The sequence below is a fragment of the Cololabis saira genome, chromosome 24, assembly GCF_033807715.1.
Source record: "Cololabis saira isolate AMF1-May2022 chromosome 24, fColSai1.1, whole genome shotgun sequence".
Taxonomy (NCBI): Eukaryota; Metazoa; Chordata; class Actinopteri; order Beloniformes; family Belonidae; genus Cololabis; species Cololabis saira.
The window spans coordinates 15,574,033-15,600,510 of record NC_084610.1 but is presented as its reverse complement, the minus strand read 5'-3'; the positions used below and the strand labels follow the sequence as shown (position 1 = coordinate 15,600,510).

Below are 26,478 nucleotides of genomic sequence, written 5' to 3'. Positions count from 1 at the left end.
ATATGTAATTGTGATTTTTATATTTGTTAATATTTTAACTTTAGAATATTTTTCATATAAGCCCATACACATGTAGGCTTCTAACCACTCCTCACACATATTTTTACTTACGTGAATTTTTTCTTCTGTTATTTATTTTCTCTACGGAAGAGCATTAGGGTCATGCAGGAGAAAAAATATTTGAGAGGGGAAAAAAAATTTTTTTATTGTGCACTTCGAGAAAAAAGTCGAAATGTCGAGATTAATGTTGAAATACAATTTCGGTAAAAAAGTCGAAATGTGGCCCATCAAATCCAGTTAAGAGAGCGACTGACAGCTATGCAGCAGCAGCCGTAACTAACTAACTAACTAACTTACTTACATCCTTGGAGTGGAACGTTAAGGGTATGTTTCTGAAGTTATGCAACTGCATATGTGCGATATGTGTTTCAAATCAATTTGCCTTTTTTCTCGACATTTTGACTTTTTTTCCTCGAAATTGTACTTCAACATTAACCTCGACATTTCAACTTTTTTCTCGAAGTGCATAATGAAAAAAGAATCTTCCTCCTCTAAAATATAATTTTTATTTTTCTCCTGCCTGGCCCTAATACTCCTCCGTGTCATCCTTGTATTTGTGTGAAACAAAATTAAATTAAATTTAAAAAAATAAAAAAACAGCACGGGGCAAACATACGTGCACTTCCCACCATGCAACAAAATCTTTCCACTCACTTGTAGTATCTGGGGGTTTTCTGCAGCATTTTTTCAGGCAGGCCGACCTCGTCATCCATTTGCTCCAAAGGCTCCACGATGACTGGACACGGTGTGCTGAGAAAAGAGGAGGTGAAAGGTGAAAACAGGTCAAGTGACTGGCATTGTGAACTATCCATTATTCTGATTGGCTGTGACGCTTCCGCAGGGGTATCAATAGATTTATCTACCGATCAATAGATTTATCACCAAGAGTATGCTGCAGTCCTCACCTGGTCAGCAACAGAGCTCCCTCGCTGCAGCGCTCCAGAGCTTTGTGAGCAGCTGCTTTGTTTGCAAACTCCACGATGCCTCGGCCGGTGGGACGGCCGCGGTCGTCCGTCACGACCAGGGCCCGCTCCATGGGCCCGAACTGAGCAAACGCCTGGGGGTGGAAGGATGGTTTCAGGAGTTAATCACGGCGCCACAGAGGAAGAGTTGAGCAGAGATTTTTATCAGCAGCAGCTCCTAAAATACCTGCTCCAAGAGTTCGTTCGTCACCGTTGGCAACAGATTACGGACTGTGAGGGCAGAGACGTGTGTAGCGAAGCGGATCTGGATCTGACGATTACCCAAAAGGGTCCCATCCAGCTCAGCTTTGGCGATCTCTGCCAGCGTCCGGGTTTCCTGAAGGACAAATTGGGGCATTGCAGGAATTTATAAAAATAATAATAAAAAGATTCAGTTCAGTTTATATTTATTTCAAGCAATACAGGACTGTCTCAGAAAATTAGAATATTGTGATAAAGTTCTTTATTTTCTGTAATGCAATTAAAAAAACAAAAATGTCATACATTCTGGATTCATTACAAATCAACTGAAATATTGCAAGCCTTTTAATATTTTAATATTGCTGATTATGTCTTACAGTTTAAGATTAAGATTCCCAGAATATTCAAATTTTTTGAGATAGGATATTTGAGTTTTCTTAAACTGTAAGCCATGATCAGCAATATTAAAATAATAAAAGGCTTGCAATATTTCAGTTGATTTGCAACAGAAAATTAAACAAATAACTTTAACAGTGCCGTAGATGTGCAGGTTCAAAATACAAATTAATTTGTTAACACTCGAAAGGGAGTGGGAAGAAGAAAACTTATTTAATTCCACCCTTGTTTCTCATTAACAACTTAACAGATTTTTTTAAGGCTTCCTCCTGTCTCAACATTTAAACCAAAAGATTAAAATGTAAACATGTTGAACTGAAAAAAGTTAAACTCGTGGAAGCTGATTTGATTCAAAAAGAAAAAAGGTTATAATTTTGTCACAGCTTTATCTAAATCAGGGGTGTGAAATGTGCGGCCCGTGGGCCGCATGCGGCCCGAGAGAGATTTTCATGCGGCCCACGAGAAGTTTCCAACGCAAGAAACCGAAATGTTAATTTAATAAAAAGGAAGGCATAAATAATTGCCATGAATCGCAGCATATCCGATAATATATATTTCTTCTACAAATCCATCGTTATTCCACAAAGAGAGCAGTTTGAAATTTTTTTAGTTTTCTAGAATGCATTTGCCGATTCTATTTCTTTGTAGACGGTCGTTTATCTTTATTAACTGACTACTATTATATATATATATTCGCAGGAAAAATATCACTGCTAAAGATGATAGAAGATATTTATTCTGAGAATTTCAGTTTTGAATACGAGGATAGTGACAAAGTAAAACAGAGAAGTGCTGACTTTTTCGGCACACTGGCGTAAATATCCACGCCAATTTTTTAAAATAAATACACTTAATTGTACTGGAAAAATCTTTAAATCACAAAAAAACTCTTGGATGTAATAAGAATGGCCCTATTACAACTGGTGGAAAGAATCTATACTGCTATTAATAATAAAGAATTTGCTCTTGGCATTTTCATAGACCTTTGATACTGTAGATTATACTATATTACTTGACAAATTACATCATTATGGTTTCCATGATATTACTTTGAAAATTGAAATGGTTGTCTAGTTATGTTCATAACCGCGAACAACATGTGCATGCCAACGGTTGTTGGCATGCACAATGTTAAGATGTCAATGTTAAGATGTCATGTGGAGTCTTCATCCTTTACACCAATCTTATTTGCTGATGATACCAATTTGATACTAACTCACAGAAATTTTGATTCACTTATTGAGCAAGCTAATTCTGGTATAGCAATGCTTTCAAATAAGTTTTTGCAAATAAGTTGTCGTTAAATGTTAACAAATCTAATTTTATTGTATTTGCAAGTAAAAACAAAAAATATTGTCCGCAAAAAGCTAAGATTTCTATTGGTGGTATTACAATCAATCAGGTTTCATCCACCAAATTTCTAGGTGTCTTTGTGGATGAGAATTTGTCCTGGAAAGAGCATATACATTCTGTAACTAACAAAATCTCTAGATCCCTTGGTATCATCAGAAGAATCAGAGGTTTGGTCCATCAGGCTTGTCTCGTTACTCTTTATTACAGTTTAATTTATCCTTATCTCATTTATGGCAACATTGTTTGGGCAAGTACATATTCATCAAATTTACACAAATGACTCATTACTCAAAAGAAGTTTGTAAGAATAGCTACTTCTGCCTCCTATTTGGCCCCATCTGCCCCTTTGTTTAAAAAATTAAATGTATTATCCATCTATGATATTAACATACTCCAATCATGTGCTTTCATTTACAAATGCACTTATCTTGCAAATATGCTTCCAAGTACTTTCAAAGATTTTTTTAAGACCAATTCACAAATTCATAACTATAATACCAGACAATTTGAGGATCTCCATTCTTCATTCAGTCGTACCAATAGCAGTCAGTTCTCCATCAAAGACAGAGGTTCCTCACTCTGGAATTCTCATATACTTATTGCTAAATCTTCACTGTCTATTAGTAGTTTTAAAGAGAGATTGAAGACCAGCCTTATTGATCAAGCGTATAGAAGTGCTTCCACTTAATGTGGACTCACTTCTGCACGTGCACACCGAGAAATTGTCTGTTTATATCCATCTTTTTGGAACGCTGTTTTTTTTGTTTTTTGTTCTTGCTATTATTTCAATACAATGTATCTTCTTGGTGAGAACTTTGAATAAGCCCATTTAGGGCTTCCTTTCTCACCTGCACATATTTTCATGCTTTTATGTTCATTTAAACTTTTGTACCGTTTTTTTATGTTGTGCAAATAAACAAATCAAGAAAGATTTTGCTTTTAATTAAATTTTCTTTAAATAAGCGAAATATAAAAAGAAAACACTTGTTTCTGTTTATCTTTGTACAATGATATTAAAAGTATCTTGCATAACATAATATCTAACATAAAAAATAAGAAAAATTTCAAGAAAAGATCCTGAAGAAATATATTTTACTGTGTAAACAAAGTTCATATTTCCTTTAAAATTAACTAAACTGATATTGGATTAGATAACAATAGTAAAAAAAAAGAATTAGAAAAAAAATTCACACCGTTTTTGTTATTTTGAGCGTGTGGCCCATGAGAAAAACATTGGTCAAATCTGGCCCGCCAAGCAAAATGAGTTTGACACCCCTGATCTAAATCAGTGTTTCCCAACCCTGGTCCTCGAGGCACACTGTCCTGCATGTTTTAGATGTTTCCCTGCTTCAGCACACCGTGATACAAGTGGCTGTGTCATCAACAGAAGTGTCAAGACCTTGATGACAAGCTAATTAGGACCATTAATTAGAATCAGGTGTGATGATGAAGGGAAACATCTAAAACATGCAGGACAGTGGGCCTTGAGGACCAGGGTTTGGAAACACTAATCTAAATGATGGGTCCATCCTTTTCTACAAGTGCGCATGCGCCAGCGGTGCACAATCATTGTAACAGCCTCATTTTGATGTCCGTTTCATTACAATTCATGTTTATATACATTTATACCACAAGTTAAGAACTTACCAGGCGCACAAAGCCAAAGCCTCGGCCTCTGTTGACGAACATCTCCCCAATCTTCCCGTACTTCACAAACAGCTTGTAGAAGTCGTCGTCGGTGATGTCTGGCGGGAGACTGCCCACGAACAGGCGGGACCTCTGCGTGAAGCTCTTCTCCCCGGGCTTCCTGAAGCTGGCGATGCTCAGAGTCATCTCCGAGGGGCCCGGGCCGTCTCCCTGGCCGTCCCCGTCCCCCCGGGCCGGGTCCCCGGCCCCGTCCCCGGCTCCCTCCGCCTGCTCCGCCGGGGAGCGGCCGGGAGGCCGGCCCGGGCTGTCTTTGTTCCCCGGAGCCGGCTCCCCCCCCGGGGACTCGGCCCCGCGCTGCGGCGGAGGGGACTGCATGCCCGGCATCCGCCCCTGCTGCATGCTGCGGTTAGCCATCTCAATGTGGAACAATGTTAGTGAAACAGAGATGCTTGGACGCTTCAGCACCTCACACCTTCCTCAGTTTAAAGATGGCCAGGCCCTTCTTCGTTTACCAGCAGCCTCGACTCCACAGTAAAGGTGCATGCTGCCCCCTACAGCCGGGGAGGAACCACTGCACCGTTTTTAAAAGAAAAACACATCTGCTTTTATGTTTAATCAGAGGTGTCAAAAGTATTCACATTCATTTCTCAGGTAGAAGTATAGATACTAGAGATTGAAAATACTCCTGTAGAAGTTGAAGTATCAACTCAAGTTTTTTACTCAAGTAAAAGTATAAAAGTACTTGTTTCAAAACTACTTAAAGTATAAAAGTTAAAGTATGTAAGGGGGAAAAAAGCAATTAAGGACAAAAGCCATTGAAAATGAATGCATCTTAGTATAATGCAAATATATTAAAGAACTTGTACTATTGAGCATTAACATGTGTTTCAGAGAGCAGGAGATATGATGACTAGTTGCCTATAAGTATTGTAATGGTGCAAAAAGTCAAACTTCAGAGGCATGTTATCATTTATCCTAACCTTTATTGGAATGTACATCCAAGTTTAGTTGCAGGAATCTGAGGGAACGGATGTAAGAACAAAACTGGACAAGAACATCTGAAACAACCACAACCAAATTCACTCTATCCGGATGGAGCAATTCAACTGGATAGTTTGTTTAAAGGCCGAACTTATCCATCCTTCCTTAACAAACTACTGATAATCCAGAAGAGATTCCTGAGATCAATCTCTATGTCCAATAGACATAATCCATCCGCACCTCTGTTCAAAAAATACTCTATATTACCCATTCATAAACTCAATGTTTTTCACTCATGTTTATTTGTGCACAAGTTTATCAACAATAAACAAGATCTTCCGGACACCTTTCATAATTTCTTTAGTTTTTCATCTGACTTGCATTCATACTCAACTAGACACAGTGTCAATCTATATTTACCCTTCTGTGGAACATCTTCTCATCAGTTTAATATTTCATTTAGAGGTCCTAAACTCTGGAACAATTTAGATATGTCTCTGAGGTCCACATTGTCATTTATATCCTTCAAAAAATTGCTCAAAAAATACCTCATGTCCTAATTTTTCAATGTATTCTCTATTATGTATCTTTGTTTTCTTTTCATGTTTATAATTACAATTTTCCTATGTTTGTATATTTAATTTTCTGTTTACAGTAGATGACGGGGCTGGAACTCTGTACAAGCCCTCTGGGCTTCGTTCCCTCCTTGCACTATTTTTTTTTTTTAATTGTGCTAAATAAATAAATACAAATACAAATACAAATAGAGTAACGAGGCTGTTTTTAAAATGTAAGGAGTAAAAAGTACAGATAATTGTGTGAAAATGTAAGGAGTAAAAGTAAAAAGTCGTCTGAAAAATAATTACTCCAGTGAAGTATAGATAACCAAAATTTCTACTTAAGTAAGGTAACGAAGTATTTGTACTTCGTTACTTGACACCTCTGTGTTTAATTATGCCAGTTTTGGTGTGGAGGTCGATTTGTGTCTTAAGTATACAATCAAAAAATATATTTTCAATAAAAAAAAGTTTCACTTCAATCAAAAAAGAAATGTCAATATAAAAAGAAAATCAACAATTACATCGATTTTTAAATTTTTTATTCATATTTTTTTGTTTGAATTAAAATATTTTTTTTGATTGAAGCAACTTTTTTGGGATTGAATATTAAAGACACAAATGTCCTACCCATAATATGGCCCAAACACAAAAACTTGTCAATCAAAGAAGACATTTCCAATCCAAAAAAGTGTTCAAATGCATTTTTTTGAGTCTCAAATACTTTTTTGCATTCAAACACTTTTTTTCTTTGATTGAAAAAAGTGATTTTTTTTATTGAAAATATTTTTTTTGATTGAAGCAATCTTTTTTTTGATTGAATAATTAAGACACAAATCTACCTCCATAGAAATCTACCTTCATATTTTGGTGAGGTAAAATATGCTTCAAACCTTTTTTTTCACACAAAACTTTTATTTTTTTTTCATTAGACTTTCATCAAACTTACTGGACAAGCTCTCTGTGACGTCACCACAGGTTTTCTGGAGAGTGGCTTTGAAGCATCCTTTTCTGCCACTGTTGATGTAAGATAAATATCATATTTGTAGGATAATTTTGACCTCTGTATCATCAATAGTTGGAAGTGTAGGATCATTTCTTCACGATTGTTATTCACGATCACTCTGATTTGGTTTCAGATTAAGCAGATTCATTTGTTTGTAATTAATCTGGTGTTTTGTCACATTTTATTTATTTGATCCTCACTTTCTCTCTCATGCCATCAGCAAACTTTTTTTTCATTCACTGTTGTTGCAGCATGCGATTATTTGATGTAATACGGTAGTTTCAAGATCTCTGTACGATCATTTGGCTTTGGGTAACTGGCAGCATTGTTTTCCGTTTACTTTGCAGCATCCTTCTGTAAATTGGCGAACCAGACAGGCTCAGGAAACCGGCTGAGACACACCCACCTTCTGTCAGTCAGTTGGTCGTGGCTACGGTTGTGTGCAGGAGAAAACGCAGAGATGCCAGCGGACACTTGCAGCAGAAAACCTGTCTCAAATCAGGATTTGTTAAATTAATGTACAGTATTGCTTTATATTAATTCACCTGGGGCCCGTTTCACAAAGCAGGTTTAGTGAAAACTCTGAGTCTGTTAACCCTGAAATGAGGGAAACTCTGAGTTTTCCGTTTCACAAAGGGAGGTAACTCAAACCAGAGAAAGAGGAGTAACTCTAGCCTGTTTCACAAAGAGAGGTAACTTAAGCTCTCGGTCAGTTACCGTAGTAACAGACGCTCTGAATCTAACCTGGTCGGGACCAGGTTTATTTCAGCGAACCTGGAGTTTCTCTCCGTCTCCTCCCTCAGTGGCGTCAATTCAGCCAATGGGTCTTTAAGTAATACGCATCCGTTTTCTGCACCACGGACAGCAAGCGGCAGAGTTAGAGAGCAGAAAAGGCGTATCTGACAAACGCAACGTATTTTATTCACTATGTCAGTGCAACAATATCACAGGCACATCCCAGTTTAACTTCAAACAGTTAAAGTCCAAATGCAAAAAGGAGAGGGAGAGTAAAAAAAAGTCAAATATTTCCCTTAAACAGATGTATAAGAGGATTTATATCTTACTTTGAGATGAACTTGCATAATTAATCCATCAGTGGCTAACAGCCTCGTTAATATATTCTGGACCCATCACTTGCCTTCTTTCTTTTTTTTTATTGCGTGGTTGTCTGCTTCATTTTAATTTTTGTAAGTTAGTAACACTGCAGAGCGCACTTTTTTTAACTTTATTTAAAACTTTATTTAAAAGTTCCAATTACAGTCAGAACATTGACCGTGGACAGTCAGGCATCAAGGAATTAAATAAACAAATACAGTATGAGACATAAAGTGGATGAAGTGCATAAGTCATTACATAAGTAACATAAATATAATAAAATAAATCAATTTAAATAAAAAGAAAGAAAATGGCAGGACATATATTATATCTGCAGAGCGCACTAAAAACGAGATTGATAGCGACCACTGTCGTCAGGGACGCTGGGACATTTCAACATATGAGGGGGGTACAAGTGTTGGGATAGATAATACCTACTGAAATCCATCATGTTGTTCTGATATGCATTTGTAGTTATTTTATATGTATGAAGTAATAGAATACATCAATACAAATAGATACAGAGTAATTCCATAAATGTATTTAAAAAAAAACATTTACATTTTCCCCTGAAGCCGAGGTGTGGCAGCTGCCGTACCCAATTGACGGCCCTGATCTAATTGACAATAAAATTTCATTTTTTTTTTCAAAATATGCTCTCATACTCGCCATACGCACGTATTAACGCTTCTAACTCCAGTGGCGTGAAGTATGTGGATCTTCAGATGCAAACTAATGTTTCCTCAAAGGGATTTTGTAAATTGAAAAGATAAATAAAGTTAAAAAGAAAAAAAAGAAAATGTATGTCGCTCTTTTGTGTCGCCGGTTGCCATGGTGAATCCTTGTATCAGCGATCTACTGATGATGGCTTTTTATTTCCCTCACGCTCGCGCTTAACTCCAGGTGAAACTACTTAGAGTTGAGTAAATTACCTCAAATCCGCTGTTCTGGAACCGAAAACTCAGAGTTTCCGATCTCAGAGTAGATCAACCAAGAGTTCAGGATTAGACTCAGTGTTTGTTGAACCTGCTTTGTGAAACGGACCCCTGATGAGGTCCAAAAAGAAGAATGAATACATCCCTCCTCCTACAGTTGTCATGGTTGTAAAATCTGACTTTGGAGACCTAAATTATCTTTTAAAATCAGGCTGTAAATGCATTTATTCCTACTGTATAGTTGGATATGTTAACACGGGAGCCAAAGAGGATTAAGCTGCTTTTAGAGCAAGTGCACTGGTCAGCTGATGAACTGCAATGTTTATTGTTTCCAGGTTGGCTGCTTATGTACCGTCCGTCTCAGACTTTGATAAGAGGGTGTAAGCTCTTAGGATTTAACCAGCCTGAGTGACAAAGTACACCATGAAATGTTCCTGTTCATGTGTTTGACTTATACATTTGTGTAAAAGTAATTTAGCAAAATGTATTACAACAATCTTATAAAAAGGTAATCTTATCGTAAGAACCTTACTATTAGTAAGGTGCAGTGATTATCTGCAGCAACACCATTGCCAGGTAACTGCTATCAGCTTTTAAGAAGAAATTCTGGATTTTAGATACAGTGGGGCAAAAAAGTATTTAGTCAGACACCAGTTGTGCAAGTTCTCCCACTTAAAAAGATAAGATATACCTGTAGTTTTAGTGCTCTGTCAGCACTAAAACTTAATTTGCACCTTTCTTTATTTCTGTACTTTTGTACTTTTCTGTACTTTCTGTATCTTTTCTGTACTTTTTTGTATTCTTACATCTGTCCAGGGACTACAGATGAAAAATAGCCTCTTGGCTAACTCTGGCACATTTACAGCAATGTTTTTATTGATGTACATTGTCCCTGTCAAATAAACCAATAAATAAAATAAATAAATAATTTTCATCACAGGTATATCTCAAATATGAGAGACAAAATGAAAAAAAAATCCAAAAAATCACATTGTCTGATTTTTAAAGAATGTATTTCCAAATTATAGTGGAAAATAAGTATTTGGTCAATAACAAAAGTTCCTCTCAATACTTTGTTATATACCCTTTGTTGGCAATGACAGAGGTCAGACAAGGAGCCTCTTAAAGAAGAAATTACAGGTCTGTGAAAGCCAGAAATCTTACTTGTTTGTAGGTGACCAAATACTTATTTCACCCAGGAATTTACCAATTAATTCAGTAAAAATCCTACAATGTGATTTTCCTGGATTCTTTCCCCCCATTCTGTCTCTCATTGAAGTGTACCTATGATGAAAATGACAGGCCTCTCTCATATTTTTAAGTGGGAGAACTTGCACAATTGGTGGATGACTAAATCATTTTTTGCCCCACTGTACATTTCTTAAAACAATCTAAATCCACATCCTTTTCTGTTATTGATATTCCACGGTTATTCCCTTATCGACGTGTAGCCGCTGGAAGCATCCTCAGAGGTGCTTTCCATTTACTACTTTACATTTTCACGCAATTATCTGTACTTTTTACTCCTTACATTTTAAAAACAGCCTCATTACTCTATTTCATTTCGGCCTTTAAAAAAAAACTATCCAGTTAAATTGCGCCATCCGGATAGAGTGTCCATAGGTTGTGGTTGTGGCACAATAAATGATGTTCTTGTCCAGTTTTGTTCTTACATCCGTTCCCTCAGATTCCTGCAACTTAACTTGGATGTACATTCCAATAAAGGTTAGGATAAATGATAACATGCCTCTGAAGTTTGACTTTTTGCACCATTACAATACTTATAGGCAACTAGTCATCATATCTCCTGCTCTCTGAAACACATGTTAATGCTCAATAGTACACATATATGGTTCTTTAATATATTTGCATTATACTAAGATGCATTCATTTTCAATGGCTTTTGTCCTTAATGGCTTTTTTCCCCTTACATTACTTTTACTTTAATACTTTAAGTAGTTTTGAAACCAGTACTTTTATACTTTTACTTGAGTAAAAAACTTGAGTTGATACTTCAACTTCTACAGGAGTATTTTTAAACTCTAGTATCTATACTTCTACCTGAGTAATGAATGTGAATACTTTTGACACCTCAGACGGATGGACACCGTGATGACAAAGTGAGGCTCAATCAGGACAGTGGACCCTAGAAAAGGCCTTGTTCTCGCAGAAGTGGCCTGGAAGAGGGAGGTCTATACCTCCCAAACTCAGATAAGTGGAAGTTCATAGATGTATTGATACGTATGTGATTAAAACCTCTAAATATACATGTATTTAGACTTGTATGTCCTATTATTAATAGGGACAATCTCATCTCTTCTTTCGTTCCTCTACCTCTAAATTTGGGGTTACACTTCCAGCAAGATGCTCTCTGATCTGCCTTCATTCCCCCAGAGCCTGGAAACCAGCAAACATGTGCAAATGTGTGTCAGTTGCTTCTGAATCGGAACAAATTCATACTTCAAGGACTTTCCCCGCCATTGGGGCAACACTTGTGAGTGTCGATGCACAGTACTGGAGTTGTAAAAAAAAATGGTGGATTTTATCATATGGGGACAGATAATTTGTGCTGATTACAAATAATATAATATATTACAAATAATAGCAGTGACCAAAACACCTGCAGAAATACTGCTGGAATGACATAGCAGCAGTTAAATGCAGCCTTTTGTAACATCAAATACATCAAAACACAACAATAAAAAACAGTTTTCTGAACTTATCAAGATAAGTAAAATGGATCACTGCAAAAACTCAAAATCTTAACAAGAATATTTGTCTTATTTCTAGTTAAAATGTCTCATTTTAGTAAAAAAATCTCATTACACTTAAAACAAGACTCATCAGTGGAAAAAACAACAATTTTCACCTGTTTCAAGTAGATTTTCACTTAAAATAAGTAGAAAAATCTGCCAGTGGAACAAGATTTTTTTGCTTGTAATGAGAAGATAAATCTTGTCCCACTGGCAGATTTTCCTGCTTATTTCAAGTGAAAATTTACTTGAAACAGGTGAAAATTGTCATATAAGTTATTTTTCTGGTGATGACTCTAAATGTTGAAAAAGCAGTAAAACCACATTGATTGATGAAATGACATAAGGGATGGAAAGGGGGGATGGCAGTTTTACAGGGGGGATGATTTTGACTGTTTTTATTTCAGGGGGGGATGCCATCCCCCTCATCCCCCCTCATCCCCCCTCAACTCCAGTACTGTCGATGCAGCTCCGTCCCTGTCAATGTACAGGGGTGCTTTTCTTTTTCATCCCAGCTTTTCCCTGAATGTGTTGTAGGCCAGAAACACAAAAAACAAATGTAGATTAATTAACTCCAGTTTAGTTGATCGGGGAAATCGGAGCTCAAAACATCTGACCTGTTGACAGACAGTCAGACGGCAGTGGACTCTGCTGCAAGAACTTGACACCCCGAACTAATTTGAGATCATTTTCTGATGGAAAATTCCCACATTTTTATTCTGCAACAAATACTTGCTCCTTAAAGCAGTAACTCTACCAGCCACATGGATTCATCAAGCGATGATCTCAACTCTTGCACTTTAAAAAGGGCACGTTCAGAAGCTGAGGGGCTCGCACAGCTGCTCCCGTACGCACAATATACTCTGCACTTGTTTAACACAATTTGCTCAACAGGATCTAATATTTCAAGCATTCCCCACCGCCATCATTTGTCATTTGAGCAGTGTGTATGTTGTCTAAAATCTTCTTCCATGTTGGACGGGCCATCTGTGCAGATATCACAGCACATCTGTGTGCACATGCTATTGAAATTCCTGTGTTTGACAAGCGCCTGATGGGCTGCTATCTTCTCCTGGGCCTTTCCAGGGAGAGATCGCATGTCGAGTTGGGTCAGAGGGTTGCTGCCTGTCACTGACGAGTTCTTGTATAGCCCCTTTCAGACGGGCACTCGTTACCATTTATCTGATGGCAACCGAACAGGAAGGCACCAGCATACCGTGTCTTTCACTCAAGGAATGTGAATAAAAGCAGTTTGGGGTGTGTCTTTTTTCTAAATTGCTTTACTTTTGAAGAGAAATGTCTTTGATCTTTAAACATATCTGAACCAAACTTATTTTATCTATCGATATGTTTTTGTTGTTTCAAGCAATGAGACCCACTTAACCTGAAAAATCTTGGTCTACTGCTCCCACATGTAAACTTTTTCATTATTGTAATTTCTCACATTATCAAGTCCATAATAACAAAACAAATCTTACTTCAGACAGAGTATATGTTTTAAATGTATGAACTAACAACTTTCTCTCTGTAATGGAATTAACAATGTATTTGCCCCTAAAAGTTTGGGAATAAAAACTTTTATAATAGGCTACAGAACATACATTTAATTGAAGCAATTAAAATATGTAATTTTGAACTAATAAACCCCAAATGTAAATTAACAAATACATTGAAAAAAATATGTATATATATAGGCTCAGGTATAATATTGCAATGATGTGCTGTAATATTTTTATAATGTAATAACAGGTATATTTTTTTTTTATTTTGTATTCAAGCAAAATTGAAATAGAAACAAGGGGTAGGACCCCATAAGTTTTTTACTTCCTCCTACTCCTATTCTTTTTCTGATGTTTTGTGTTATTGTTTTTTTGTATTTATAATTAATATGCTTGAAATAAAGATTTCATATTTATATATATATATATATATATATATATATATATATATATATATATATATATATATATATATATATATATATATATATATATATATATATATATATATATATATATATATATATATATATATATTTGGCACATGTAAATCAAGATAGCAAGTTTTAAAGGATGAAATTCTTTGTTTTGTTGTTTTGTTTTCTTAAACTTCTCATGAAGTGTTGTTTCTATTATTTTTTACATGTACAAAAATAAAATAAATCAAATAAAAAAAAAATATATATATATATAAATACACACACACACACACACACACACACACACACACACACACACACACACACACACACACACACACACACACACACACACACACACACACACACACACACACACACACACACACACACACACACACACAGTTTTAATGACGTACATAAATATATAATAATATTTTTTTAATTCACTTTATTTAATTAAAAATAGTAAGATTTTGTGACTAAAGTGTTTTTTTTAAACACACGCAGCGTGACGTCAGACGGCGCGGCTCCTTAGCCCCGCCCCTCCGCTCCGCTGCCTCTGTGTAGTTTTTTTTATTTTTTATTTTCACCTCCTGGAGTAAAGTCTGCGGCGGGTCTACTGAGGAATTAAGGCAAGTACGTTTGATCACAGAATGTTTTATTTTAGCCTTGTTTATGGATGTGGAAGTTTCACTCGTGCATGTCCCGTTTTAAGCTGTAGTACCCCAATCAGTGCAGTAAAATAATAATAATTCAAGATTATAAAATGATATGGTTCATGGCTGGAAAAGATGTATCCTGCTAACATGATGTGCAAATATGTGTAGTAAAAAATGTAAATGTAAATATTCAATTTCATATGTGCATCATGTTTTCAATTATTATTTTAATCCACTTTGTGTTGATGTTTTTTATTTTGTAAATTATTTTGAGGTATATAAAAAAAGAACACGATGTGCAAATTTGAGAGATTTTTTTTAATGTTATTCCAGTTATCTGTCATCATGTGAGGATTTTATTCTAGTTTTTAATGTTTGTATTCTCATGTTTCAGGTTTTAATTGTGTTTCCCGCTTTATTTTGAATCTATTCTATCTTTGTCCACTCTTTTTACACCATTAAATAAGTTATATGTGTGTTAATTTATGGTTATTTACAATTAAAAGGATATAAAATATATGTTATAGATTTGAGACCAAAATAGACTTTCCTTTTTGTCATTTCAAATTCACGTTCCAGTTACCTCCAACTCTGCTACAGTAGGTAACATGATGCATGTGCAGGCTTGGGGTGACCTTTTTCACCAACTAAACAAAATTGTAAAGACGGGAAACATTTTACAACATACACAGCTCAGCAAGAGCCTCATAAAAGTCCCCGGGTCATGACATGACTCAGTCACCCTCCCCGGAGATGCGGTTGTGGGTGCGATGCCACGGCTCGGCGTTTTCCTGCAGCAGATCTCCGACCTGAGCACCGCGAGGAAGAACAAAAGCACCAGCGTGACTGAGGTTAAGCCGCTGCCATATGTGTCTGGTCTCCAGAGCCGAGCTGCTCGACTTCAAAGGCAAACGTGGTGGTCTAAATTTAGTCTTTTCTTTTAACTGCTAATGACACACATGACCAATGTGGAGCTTTTAGCCTCCGTCTGGGAGATTTGTTCACCCACGGCTGACATTTCATTCTCCCCCAGCTCCGACCACTTATCCCCAATAATAAATGAACGCAGCCACACATTTTCCACGTGTGTTTCATGACCTACAGATGCCTTTGGTATGACATGATTGAGCGAGCCTCTATGCAGATGGTGCGTTAGAGTGTGAAGTAACAGATGAGAGCACTTTCAGGGGCCCCGGGGTGTCGAGGCCCCTATCATGGTCTCTGCTCCGCCGGGAATCGTCTGCTCCCGGATTCTCCTCTATTTATGTTGCTTTAAGTTTTAAAAACACACCTCTCCGCATGGGGTTTCTGCTAACAACTAAGGCCCCGTTTACATGTAGCAAAAACAGTGGTGTTTTCCTGCGTTTTGGCCGTTCGTTTACACAAAAACGAAGCTCAAAGTCACCAAAAACGATCATTTCTGAAAACTCCGGCCAAAGTGGAGATTTGCAAAAAACTCACCCTCAATATTTTCTTGTATTTTACTTGTTTTATATTCTAATGTCACACTTAAAAGTAACTCTACTTCTCTGTCACTCCAAACGAAAGACTCTTGTTCCATCTTGGAAGTAACTGGAAGTTACTCGTGTCATTTGTTGATGTTTTTTTCCAGGATTCTGATTGGCTAGCATGACTTTATCTTCTCGTTACACTGCCCCCTGCAGGTTTGGCTGCTCATAGCACCGTAACAGTGTATTTATGCAGGTTTGTGTAAATTATGGTATTTTTCAAAACGTAAAGGGGGAAATATCAATTTTTGTAAATACCTGGCTCTGTGTAAACGTGGCCTAAAAGAAATTAAAGCGGGAAACAAAAGCAACTTTTTTCACATAAGCGAGTAAAAATAAAAGTACAAAAGAGATATTCTGGTCAGTTCAGCTCAGCATCTGGGGTACAGACATGCTCCTTCACAGTAACTTGTCCAGATTGGTCCGTCATCACTTCCTTGGGTCTCTTTAGTCGTTCTGTGAGCATCTTTCATCCTCGTTGTGAAGCCATTGACAGTTGCCACAGGATACGACAGCAACCGGGCGCCACTTCATGTGGTTTTTGATAGTGCGGACAGGAGAATCACTTATCCCTTCAAATTAACATTAAAACTCAGTGGTTTTGCTTAGGTCTGTGTTGAAAAAATTGATTTTCCGATTCTAAATCGATTTGTATGTCTAAAGATCGATTTTTTTTCATCATTACATTACAACTTTTGGTATTTTTTTGTTTATGCCCAAAAAAGGAATGTTTTGTTGGACACAAGAATAACTGGTGCCATGTTTTTGCCTTTAAATATGTTTAAAGGTATGAAAACATTAAAGTTTTCAGTTATAATTGCATAAATTGCATAAATTGTCTATGTTTCATTACTTTATATACTGTCTTGGGGTAACATTTGCATGAAATGATAAAAACCAAATTCTCAAAAATTAAAAACTGAAATAGACCAAAAATGGAAAAAATTCAATCGGAATGTGGGAAAAAATAAAAACGATTTCATACGTCTCTGTTTGCTGCCCTGGATCTGTTGGATAATTCTGACCCACAATGTTTCTGAAAGCAGTTATTGCATTGTGGGAGGTGATTGGTCCTTACAGCATCATTAGCTGCCAATACTTGCTGTTGAATCTCAATATAATACTAGTAGTAATATGTTGCGTAACTACACGGTCATAAAATTCATGCAACAGCTCAAAAACTGTTTTAATAACACTAACCCAAATCAACATCAGAATCGAATCAAATCGGATCGAATCAAATCTTGATAATCGATTCTTGACATTTGAATCAATCCCCAGCCCCAGTTTTGCTTTGAAAAGCTCAGTCAACAGTCCTCACATGTGAACAACTTTTCCATCATCAAACAGATGTTAAAAAGTGTCAGAATTACAATCAGCACAGAATCCAAACCAGCGAGGAAAATCCTATCAAAAGCTTTGCCCAGGAGAGCCTACGTGTGTGTTTTTGACAGTAATTTGCATGCAGGAAGTTCAGGAACGCATAATCAGCCTGATTCTGGTGGTTGGCCCCACTCGTTTTTGTTGTGACACATTCTGCAAACGTGAGAGCCTCCAGATTCCCTCAGGCCTGTGTGGTCTGTTAGCTGGAACCTGGAGGAGCTTGTTGGTCCTCTGGTCGTAAAAGGGCACCATTGTATCTAATCCCTGCTGCTCTGAGACCCCAACCAAAGTTCAGTGCGGGCGAGACTGAGCATCAATCAGACAGCTCAGCGCCGGGGACCTAATCAGGTTTTCCTTTGAGCTCTGCAGCCCATCATTACGAGCCCGACAGTAGCACGGCGCTCAGAGGAGCTCGATGGATGAATGGGAGCACTTAGGCTTCGGGACCTCAGACAACTTCAGATAATCAGCTAATTAAAACCCGGCTTCCGACACTGAACTCAGCTTTTATAGTGGAGTCTGACAGTAAACTCAAACTGTAACGCCACATGTTTTTGTCTCTGCTCGTCCTTTTTTCACTAGCTGAAAAGGTGTGAGCCTGCAGCAGAGGATTTAATTAGCTGTATACACGGTTTAAAGGCCAGGTGAAAGGAAATGTGAAGTTTATATGATCAGTCTTGCTCTGATTTCACAACTGCACCTGAGTCAGGTCATAACTTTGATCAGTCAGAGCCAACTGTTTTTATCTCGGCTGGAGGACAGACCACGCTGTTTTTAAAGGAAAACTGAATAAGCACAAGTAACATCAGCGTTAACCTCACAAGGAAGAACTTAAATAGTTGCTTTGTGCCTCAAGAACTAGCTTCATCTAGAACCAGTAAGAAGAACCATTGCAAATATTTTCTTAAGAAATTCATGCTTGGAAACCAGATGGTGAAATTCATCCTGATTTTTTGCTTTGAAAATAAGATCAAATAAAATAAAATGCAAGTAATGCCAAGTAAATTCAAGTAAATGTTATAAATAAATAAAATAAATATATCTAAAGCAAATTCTATGAATAAAATAAAATAAAATGAATTTAAAGTCAATTCTATGCTGTAAATAAAATTAAATCAAAGGAAAAAATAAATAAAATAAATTGCATTTAATAATATTAAATATTTAATATATAATATATAATAAAATAAAATAAATTGCATTTAATAATATTACATATTTAATAATATTAATATTATTAAAAAAAGGAAAACAGATTTGAATGGAATGAATTAACTATGTATGGTTATGCGGGTAAAGAAAATGGATGGATAGATATGAGAAAAATTTAAATTGAAGCGAGAAAAAAATGATGTAAAGAGAAAATAAATTAACTTAAATAATAAAATAAAATGTATTTCAAGTAAATACATTAAAACTAAATAAAATATTTAACAACAGTATCTGATGAAGCGATGAATGTAATACATCTGTGCTTCTGATGCCATGGATGCTTCTGCGTGGCTGCTCCCGCTGCGGCATCTCTGCTGCGTGCATGGATCAGTTTTACTAGAGCGTGCATAACGCAAAGAAAACAAGCATTTACAACCACGCATGCTGGCACTGTTTCCTGAGGCTAAAAGATAAATTACTGTCTTAACACAGGGGCCATCGCACGCAAATCTGCTGCTCTCAATAAAAGGGGAAAACAGGTCATCTGGTCCTTAATTCATTGATTGACATGTCACTGTATCCAAGAAGAGCATTTGTCAGCGGGGAGCGAAAAGGAAAGTCAGGACAAATACTATTACACGCCGTCATGGACAAGAAGAGCAATTGTTGAACACAGGCTGGATGAAAATGCCTCAAAACCTTGACATAATAGGCGATAATGGCATCAGAATCAGAAATGTCTTGACGCATCATCACAGAACCACAAGCAGATTTTCACACATGAACTATAAACATGTAAAAATATGAAAGAATGTGTTGCTTGCTGGAGAATTGATGCTCTAAGGTTGAAAACTCCACTTTAAAGGAAGGTCAGTTCATGAGTAAAGTCAGAAATGTCAGCGACAGCTGCTGGGAGCTGCAGCTTGCAGCTGATTTCCAGGGTCCCTGTGACATTTAGGTAATGAAGCAGGTTCCCAGCGTGAACAGTGAGCACAGCTGATCACATTTATAGACCAACTCCTACTATTATTAGCTTCACCCGTCCTCTTGCTTTGTCAGGTTTACTGCCTCTGCAGTTTGAAGGTCTCAGAGCGTGGAGCCTTTGTATTCAGACCTCAGCATCTCAGTTCTCTGGGTCTGGCAGGTGTTCAGGTGGATGAAGATACTGGAGGGGGATGATGGAGGGCTGGCCAACGGTGGCCTGGATCCTGCTGCTGACCGCCATCTCTGACCGACTGAAAACCATCCAGGCGCGGGACTTCACCATGAAGGACATCATTCTGCTGCATCCTTCAAGTAAGAACGCCATGTTATAGATGTGGTCGGCCATTACTTATTTTATGTAGCAGTACCACTCCTGACCACAGGGTGGCATATCACATGTATGCTCTGCCCTGATCACTTGAGATCTGCAGGGTACTGTATCTTTTTTTTTTTTCATCCATCCATCCATCCATCCATTTTCCACTGCTTATCGGGAACCGAGTTGCGGGGGCAGCAGTCTCAACAGAGATGCCCAAACTTCCTTCACCCCAGACACTCCAGCTCTTCCTCCAGCTCTTCCGAGGGGAGTCCGAGGCGTTCCCAGGCCAGCCGAGAGACATAGTCTCTCCAGCGTGTCCTGGGTCTTCCCCGGGGTCTCCTCCCGGAGGGACATGCCTGGAACTCCTCCCTAGGGAGGAGGGACATGCCTGGAACACCTCCCTAGGGAGGAGGGACATGCCTGGAACACCTCCCTAGGGAGGCGTCCAGGAGGATCCGGTACAGATGCCCAAGCCACCTCAGCTGACTCCTCTCAATGTGAAGGAGTAGCAGCTCGACTCCGAGCTCCTCCCGGGTGACCAAACTCCTCACCCTATCTCTAAGGGAGCGTCCAGCCACCCTGCGGAGGAAACTCATCTCGGCCGCTTGTATCCGCTTGTATCCTTTCGGTCACTACCCACTCAAAATGTTGAGAAAAAATTCAAAATGTGGCGAGAAAAAGTCTAAATGTGGAGAGAAAAAGTCAAGATGTGGAGAAAAAGTCAAAATGTGGAGAAAAAAGTCAAAATTTGGAGAAAAAAGTCAAAATGTGGAGAAAAAAAGTCAAAATGTGGAGAAAAAAGTCAAAATGTGGAGAGAAAACGTCAAATTGGGGAGAAAAAAGTCAAAATGTGGAGAAAAAAGTCAAAATGTGGAGAGAAAAAGTCAAAATGTCGAGAAAAAAGTCAAAATGTTGAGAAAAAATTCAAAATGAGGAGAGAAAAAGTCAAAATGTCGAGAAAAGAGTCAAAATGTTGAGAAAAAAGTCAAAATGAGGAGAGAAAACGTCAAAATGTTGAGAAAAAAGTCAAAATGTTGAGAAAAAAGTCAAAATGTGGAGAAAAAAGTCAAAATGTGGAGAAAAAAGTCAAAATGTTGAGAAAAGAGTCAAAAGGTGGAGAGAAAAAGCAAAAATGTTGCGAAAAAAGCAAAAATGTTGCGAAAAAAGTCGAAATGTGGAGAAAACAGTCAAAATGTTGAGAAAAGAGTCAAAAGGTGGATAGAAAAAGTAAAAATGTCCAGAAAAAAAGTCAAAATGTGGAGAAAAAAGTTGAAATGTTAGAAAAAAGTCACAATGTGGAGAGAAAAAAGTCAAAATGTGGAGAGAAAAAAGTCAAAATGTGGAGAAAAAAGTAGGGTAGTTGCGTAGATTGACCGGTAAATCGAGAGCTTCGCCTTTCGACTCCTCCTCCTTCTTCACCACGATGGTCCGGTACATCGACCGCATAACTGCGGACGCTGCACCGATCCGTCTGTCAATCTCCCGCTCCATCGTTCTCTCACTCGTCAACAAGACCCCGAGATACTTGAACTCCTCCACCTGAGGCAGGACTTCTCCACCCACCCGGAGAAGGCACGCCACCCTTTCCCGGTGAAGAACCATGGCCTCGGTTTTGGAGGTGCTGATTCTCATCCCTGCCGTGTTGCACTCGGCCTCAAACCGCCCCAGCACATGCTGAAGGTCCCGGTCTGATGAAGCCAACAGGACAACATCATCCGCAAAAAGCAGAGATGAAATCCTGTGGTTCCCAAACCGGATCCCCTCCGGCCCCTGGCTGCGCCTAGAAATCCTGTCCATAAAAATTATGAACAGGACCGGTGACAAAGGGCAGCCCTGCCGGAGTCCAACATGCAGTGGGAACAAGTCTGACTTACTGCCGGCAATGCGAACCAAACTGTATAGAGATTGAATGTCCCATGACAATTATACAGTAATATAATATGAAAATAAGGTACAAACAATAATAAATAAATTAAATACATGACATTTAAGTAAAATAATACAAAAAGTCCATCATACAAGGGGTAAGTAAGGTTATCAGTCTTTTAAATCAGTGGGAAAATGTCTTAACACTTCATACATTTTTTGTGCTTTTGCTACAGTTATAAGTTTTAAAGATTTTAAATATAATCCAAATTCATTTAAAAAAAAAAATAATAATTTGGGGGATGACTTTAAATACCTATTTTTATGAATAAAGAATTTGGCTAAACAGGATTATATTACAACAGAGTTCATCACTTTTGTTTTGTAAAAACATGCCAAATGTTATATTATCTCTAGAAATAGAAGTTGGGAATGATAAAATCCTTCGCTTTATCCATTTAGGGTACTGTATCTAAAGTATCCGGCCTCTCCATCTTCACGTCCACTGAACTTCACATCTAGCTGCAAAAGAGGCTCACCCTGGAGGAGATGTGGGTAGAGCCAAACACTTGTCTCCACCCCCTAAAAACAGCTGCTATGAACAGAGCAGAGACTGCACCTTTGAAAAGGAAGCTGTTGCACTATTTTATCATGTTACTATATCCCCTTTAAGACATCTGGATACATCAGACCACCAAAGCGCCAACATTTCTGCCTTCATACTGGCGCTCACGCTTGATTGTGATTTTTTACATGATTCTTAGCATTTTCTACACTGTCACAAGTTTTTCTGTTTCAGGGCTCTATATTTCATATTTCATGTTCCAAACAATTATTTCATCCCATTTCTGCACGTCCTTCACAGCCACGCCTCACCCCGGCAGCTTCAAGTGCTTCACGTGTGAAGACGCAGCAGATAACTACGACTGTAACCGCTGGGCTCCAGATGTTTACTGTCCAAAGGGTATGTTGGTTTCCTCTCATCGACTGGGCTGGTAGAAACACAACGACGACATTAATTTACAAACCCTTCCCCCCTCAATTTTATGAGAATATATTTTATTTCTGATCATGGTTTTGACCCTGAACCTGATGTTGATATTTCTTGCAGAAACCAAATACTGTTACACCCTCCACATGATGGATAACCAATATTTTGAAACTATCTTTTTTCACTCTTTTTAAACCAGAAAATATGTTATATGTGTGTTAATTTATGATTATTTACAATTAAAAGGATATATATGTTATAAATTGGAGACCAAAATAGACTTCACAGACTTTCACTTTTGTCTTTTCAAATTCACGTTCCAGTTACTTTACCTCCAATTCTGCTACAGTAGGTAACATGATGCATGTGCAGGCTTGGGGTGACCTTTTTCACCAACTAAACAACATTGTAAAGATGGGAAACATTTATGGGCAGAAATATGTGCCACTAGAAACTGAATTTGAATCATTTATATTTGAATTTGAATTGCTCAACTTGAATCATTGCATTAAAAAACTGAATCTGAATCACATAATTTGAATTTGTATTGTTTAATTTGAATCATTGCATTGAAAAACTGAATCTACATTCCGAAAAACTGAATCTACATTCAGCTCTCACAATTCAAATTCAGTTCTTGAAATTCAATTTCAATTCTACTGTGCCAGACATCCGGGTCTTCTGGAGGAACAGCAATCGAGTGCAGATACAAAGAACTCGGTTATCAGTCACGTGACGTTTTTTGTTGTCAGCGCCATCTGGAGGACCGACCGGGGACATTCCAGCCCCCCGGTCTCCACTCCGCAGCACGCCGATTTTTCCCAGTGGCCAGCCGCGGTACTGCAACAAAAAATCCCATGAAAGCTCCCCAGAAAGCTTTTTTCCCATAGACTGCAATAGTAAAAGAGAAGCCTCTAAAACTGTTCACAGGAACCTCCAGCTGTAATCACCGGCAATTACTAATCTTTGTATTCTATATTTTTAAGTCATGGACTTTATACATTTACATTTATACATTAATTGTTTTTTTTAAATGTTTTTGTTGTCGTTTTTTTTTATTGTATGACTGTACTGTACTGTATTTTTATGTTCAGGACCCCAGGAAGCCTAGAGGCACATTTGTGTGCTTCTAATGGGGATCCTTAAATAAACTAAACTAAACTAAACTAAACTAAACTAAACTAAACTAAACTATACATACCCCTACCTGCCAACATTGGGCTGTGAAAAATAGGGAGATTTTCTGGGGTAGTGGTTGGAATGCTCCACTCACAACATCCCTGCCCTGATAGAAACAAGACGACTTTTAATGAGCTTTAAATCCATAGCTACAATGAAATGTGCTAAAATGTACCTCCCAAAATGACTCTACAGCCTTTTTGGAGCCAAATATGTTTAATATTAATAACAATAAAATATAATACAAATGTACATACAATAATAACAAAAAACAATGCTGTCAATAATGTCATCTTCTAAACCACACACATACTGAATCACGCACTGAGGTGGTGGTGATGTGTGTGTGTGTGTGTGTGTGTGTGTGTGTGTGTGTGTGTGTGTGTGTGTGTGTGTGTGTGTGTGTGTGTGTGTGTGTGTGTGTGTGTGTGTGTGCGTGTGTGTGTCCAGGACTTCAGTTTTCCAGGTTCCCTTTGTCACCCAAGGACCTGTTGTAATTGTAGGTGTCAGACTTTGCAGCTTCAATCACTTTCTTGGAGGTACATACTTGTGGCCAGGGCTGGTATGGTTTATCTTGCAAGAAAGGAGTGCGCAAAGAGTAGAATTATCCATACTCAATGGGGTTTTCTGTGTGGCCATTTCTCCTGCTTTTTCAAAAGGTGCAAAAAACACTTTTTGTCATCAACATCAACAACAACAACTTCCTCTGTTTTCCAGGCTACTGGTTCTTCACCTGAGCTGTCAGATGACAGCATTGTTTTTTGTTATTATTGTATGTACAATTGTATTTTATTGTTATTAATATTAAACATATTTGGCTCCAAAAAGGCTGTAGAGTCATTTTGGGAGGTACATTTTAGCACATTTCATTGTAGCTATGGATTTAAAGCTCATTAAAAGTCGTCTTGTTTCTATCAGGGCAGGGATGTTGTGAGTGGAGCATTCCAACCACTACCCCAGAAAACCTCCCTCTTTTTCACAGCCCAATGTTGGCAGGTAGGGGTATGTATAGTTTAGTTTAGTTTAGTTTAGTTTAGTTTATTTAAGGATCCCCATTAGAAGCACACAAATGTGCCTCTAGGCTTCCTGGGGTCCTGAACATAAAAATACAGTACAGTGCAGTCATACAATAAAAAAAACGACAACAAAAACATTTAAAAAAAAACAATTAATGTATAAATGTAAATGTATAAAGTCCATGACTTAAAAATATAGAATACAAAGATTAGTAATTGCCGGTGATTACAGCTGGAGGTTCCTGTGAACAGTTTTAGAGGCTTCTCTTTTACTATTGCAGTCTATGGGAAAAAAGCTTTCTGGGGAGCTTTCATGGGATTTTTTGTTGCAGTACCGCGGCTGGCCACTGGGAAAAATCGGCGTGCTGCGGAGTGGAGACCGGGGGGCTGGAATGTCCCCGGTCGGTCCTCCAGATGGCGCTGACAACAAAAAACGTCACGTGACTGATAACCGAGTTCTTTGTATCTGCACTCGATTGCTGTTCCTCCAGAAGACCCGGATGTCTGGCACAGTAGAATTGAAATTGAATTTCAAGAACTGAATTTGAATTGTGAGAGCTGAATGTAGATTCAGTTTTTCGGAATGTAGATTCAGTTTTTCAATGTAATGATTCAAATTAAACAATACAAATTCAAATTATGTGATTCAAATTCAGTTTTTTAATGCAATAATTCAAGTTGAGCAATTCAAATTCAAATATAAATGATTCAAATTCAGTTTCTAGTGGCACATATTTCTGCCCATAAACATTTTACAAGATACACAGCTCAGCAAGAGCCTCATAAAAGTCCCTGGGTCATGACATGACTCACTCAACCTCCAAGGAGATCCGGTTGTGGGTTGCGATGCCAGGACTCGGCGTTTTCCTGCAGCATATCCCCCTTCACTTTTATGAGAATATATTTTCTTTCTGATCATGGTTTTGTTGATATTTCTTGCAGAAACCAATTACTGTTACACCCTCCACATGATGGATAACCTTGGAGACAGTGTGTCTGTAACCAAGCGCTGCGCCACCCTGGAGAACTGTCGGTTTGCTGGCTGCGTCACTGTCACCGATAACGGCTACCAGGTTTGTGCGGGACTGTAGCCAAGAAAATAGTGATGTATGCAAGGAGTCTTAAACTGTTTGTTGTAATCTAAAAAAAAAAATGCCGGTTACAAGCATGGATATGTGGAGAGCTCTTGAATCAGCTAGCTTTAATTTGCTTTTCATCTCAGGTGTGCACATCATGCTGTGAGGGGAACATCTGCAACATGCTGGTGCCGAGAGACAACAGCAGTGCCGTCTTCTCCAAGTCTCCTCTGGTCAACTCAGGCACGAGGCTTCACCCTGCAGTGCTGCTCTACTTCATCATCATTAGCATCAGCACCTGCAGGGTTACATCTGTTTGAGAGGGAATCAACACTTTCATTTTTGAAAGGGATGTCGATTTTCCCTGGAGTGTGGTTATGTGAAGTACTTGTGACTGAATAAGGTCTTACCTGCAGTAGACCAGTGGTCACAGCGCTATATTAGGATTATTAGCATTATGCTATTAATCATTAATATG

At 38.0% G+C, this 26,478-nt stretch overlaps 2 protein-coding genes across 5 annotated transcripts in view; one reads left to right on the top strand and one right to left on the bottom strand.

The window, feature by feature from the left end:
• pspc1 (paraspeckle component 1) overlaps positions 1 to 5,117 on the bottom strand; it is a 39,176-nt gene extending 34,059 nt beyond the window's left edge. For all 3 annotated transcript variants that reach the window (XM_061715708.1, XM_061715706.1, XM_061715707.1), the window contains exons 1-4: positions 4,620 to 5,117; positions 1,210 to 1,359; positions 966 to 1,117; positions 715 to 810 (exon numbers count right to left, since the gene is read on the bottom strand). In XM_061715708.1, coding sequence (XP_061571692.1) covers positions 715 to 810; positions 966 to 1,117; positions 1,210 to 1,359; positions 4,620 to 5,033 — 812 coding nt within the window. In that variant the 5' untranslated portion in view covers positions 5,034 to 5,117. The remainder of the gene's footprint in view (positions 1 to 714; positions 811 to 965; positions 1,118 to 1,209; positions 1,360 to 4,619) is intronic.
• A 9,347-nt stretch (positions 5,118 to 14,464) lies between these two features.
• lypd6 (LY6/PLAUR domain containing 6) lies at positions 14,465 to 26,431 on the top strand. Of its 2 annotated transcripts, none has more exons than XM_061715722.1 (5): positions 14,465 to 14,499; positions 19,714 to 19,865; positions 22,604 to 22,702; positions 25,867 to 25,997; positions 26,147 to 26,431. In XM_061715722.1, the coding sequence occupies exons 2-5, from the start codon at positions 19,745 to 19,747 to the stop codon at positions 26,318 to 26,320; spliced, it is 525 nt and encodes a 174-aa protein (XP_061571706.1). In that variant the 5' UTR covers positions 14,465 to 14,499; positions 19,714 to 19,744; the 3' UTR covers positions 26,321 to 26,431. The 2 variants fall into 2 exon arrangements, with proteins under 2 accessions (XP_061571706.1, XP_061571705.1); XM_061715721.1 differs by having other exon boundaries at positions 14,465 to 14,503.
• The last annotated feature ends 47 nt before the right edge of the window (positions 26,432 to 26,478 follow it).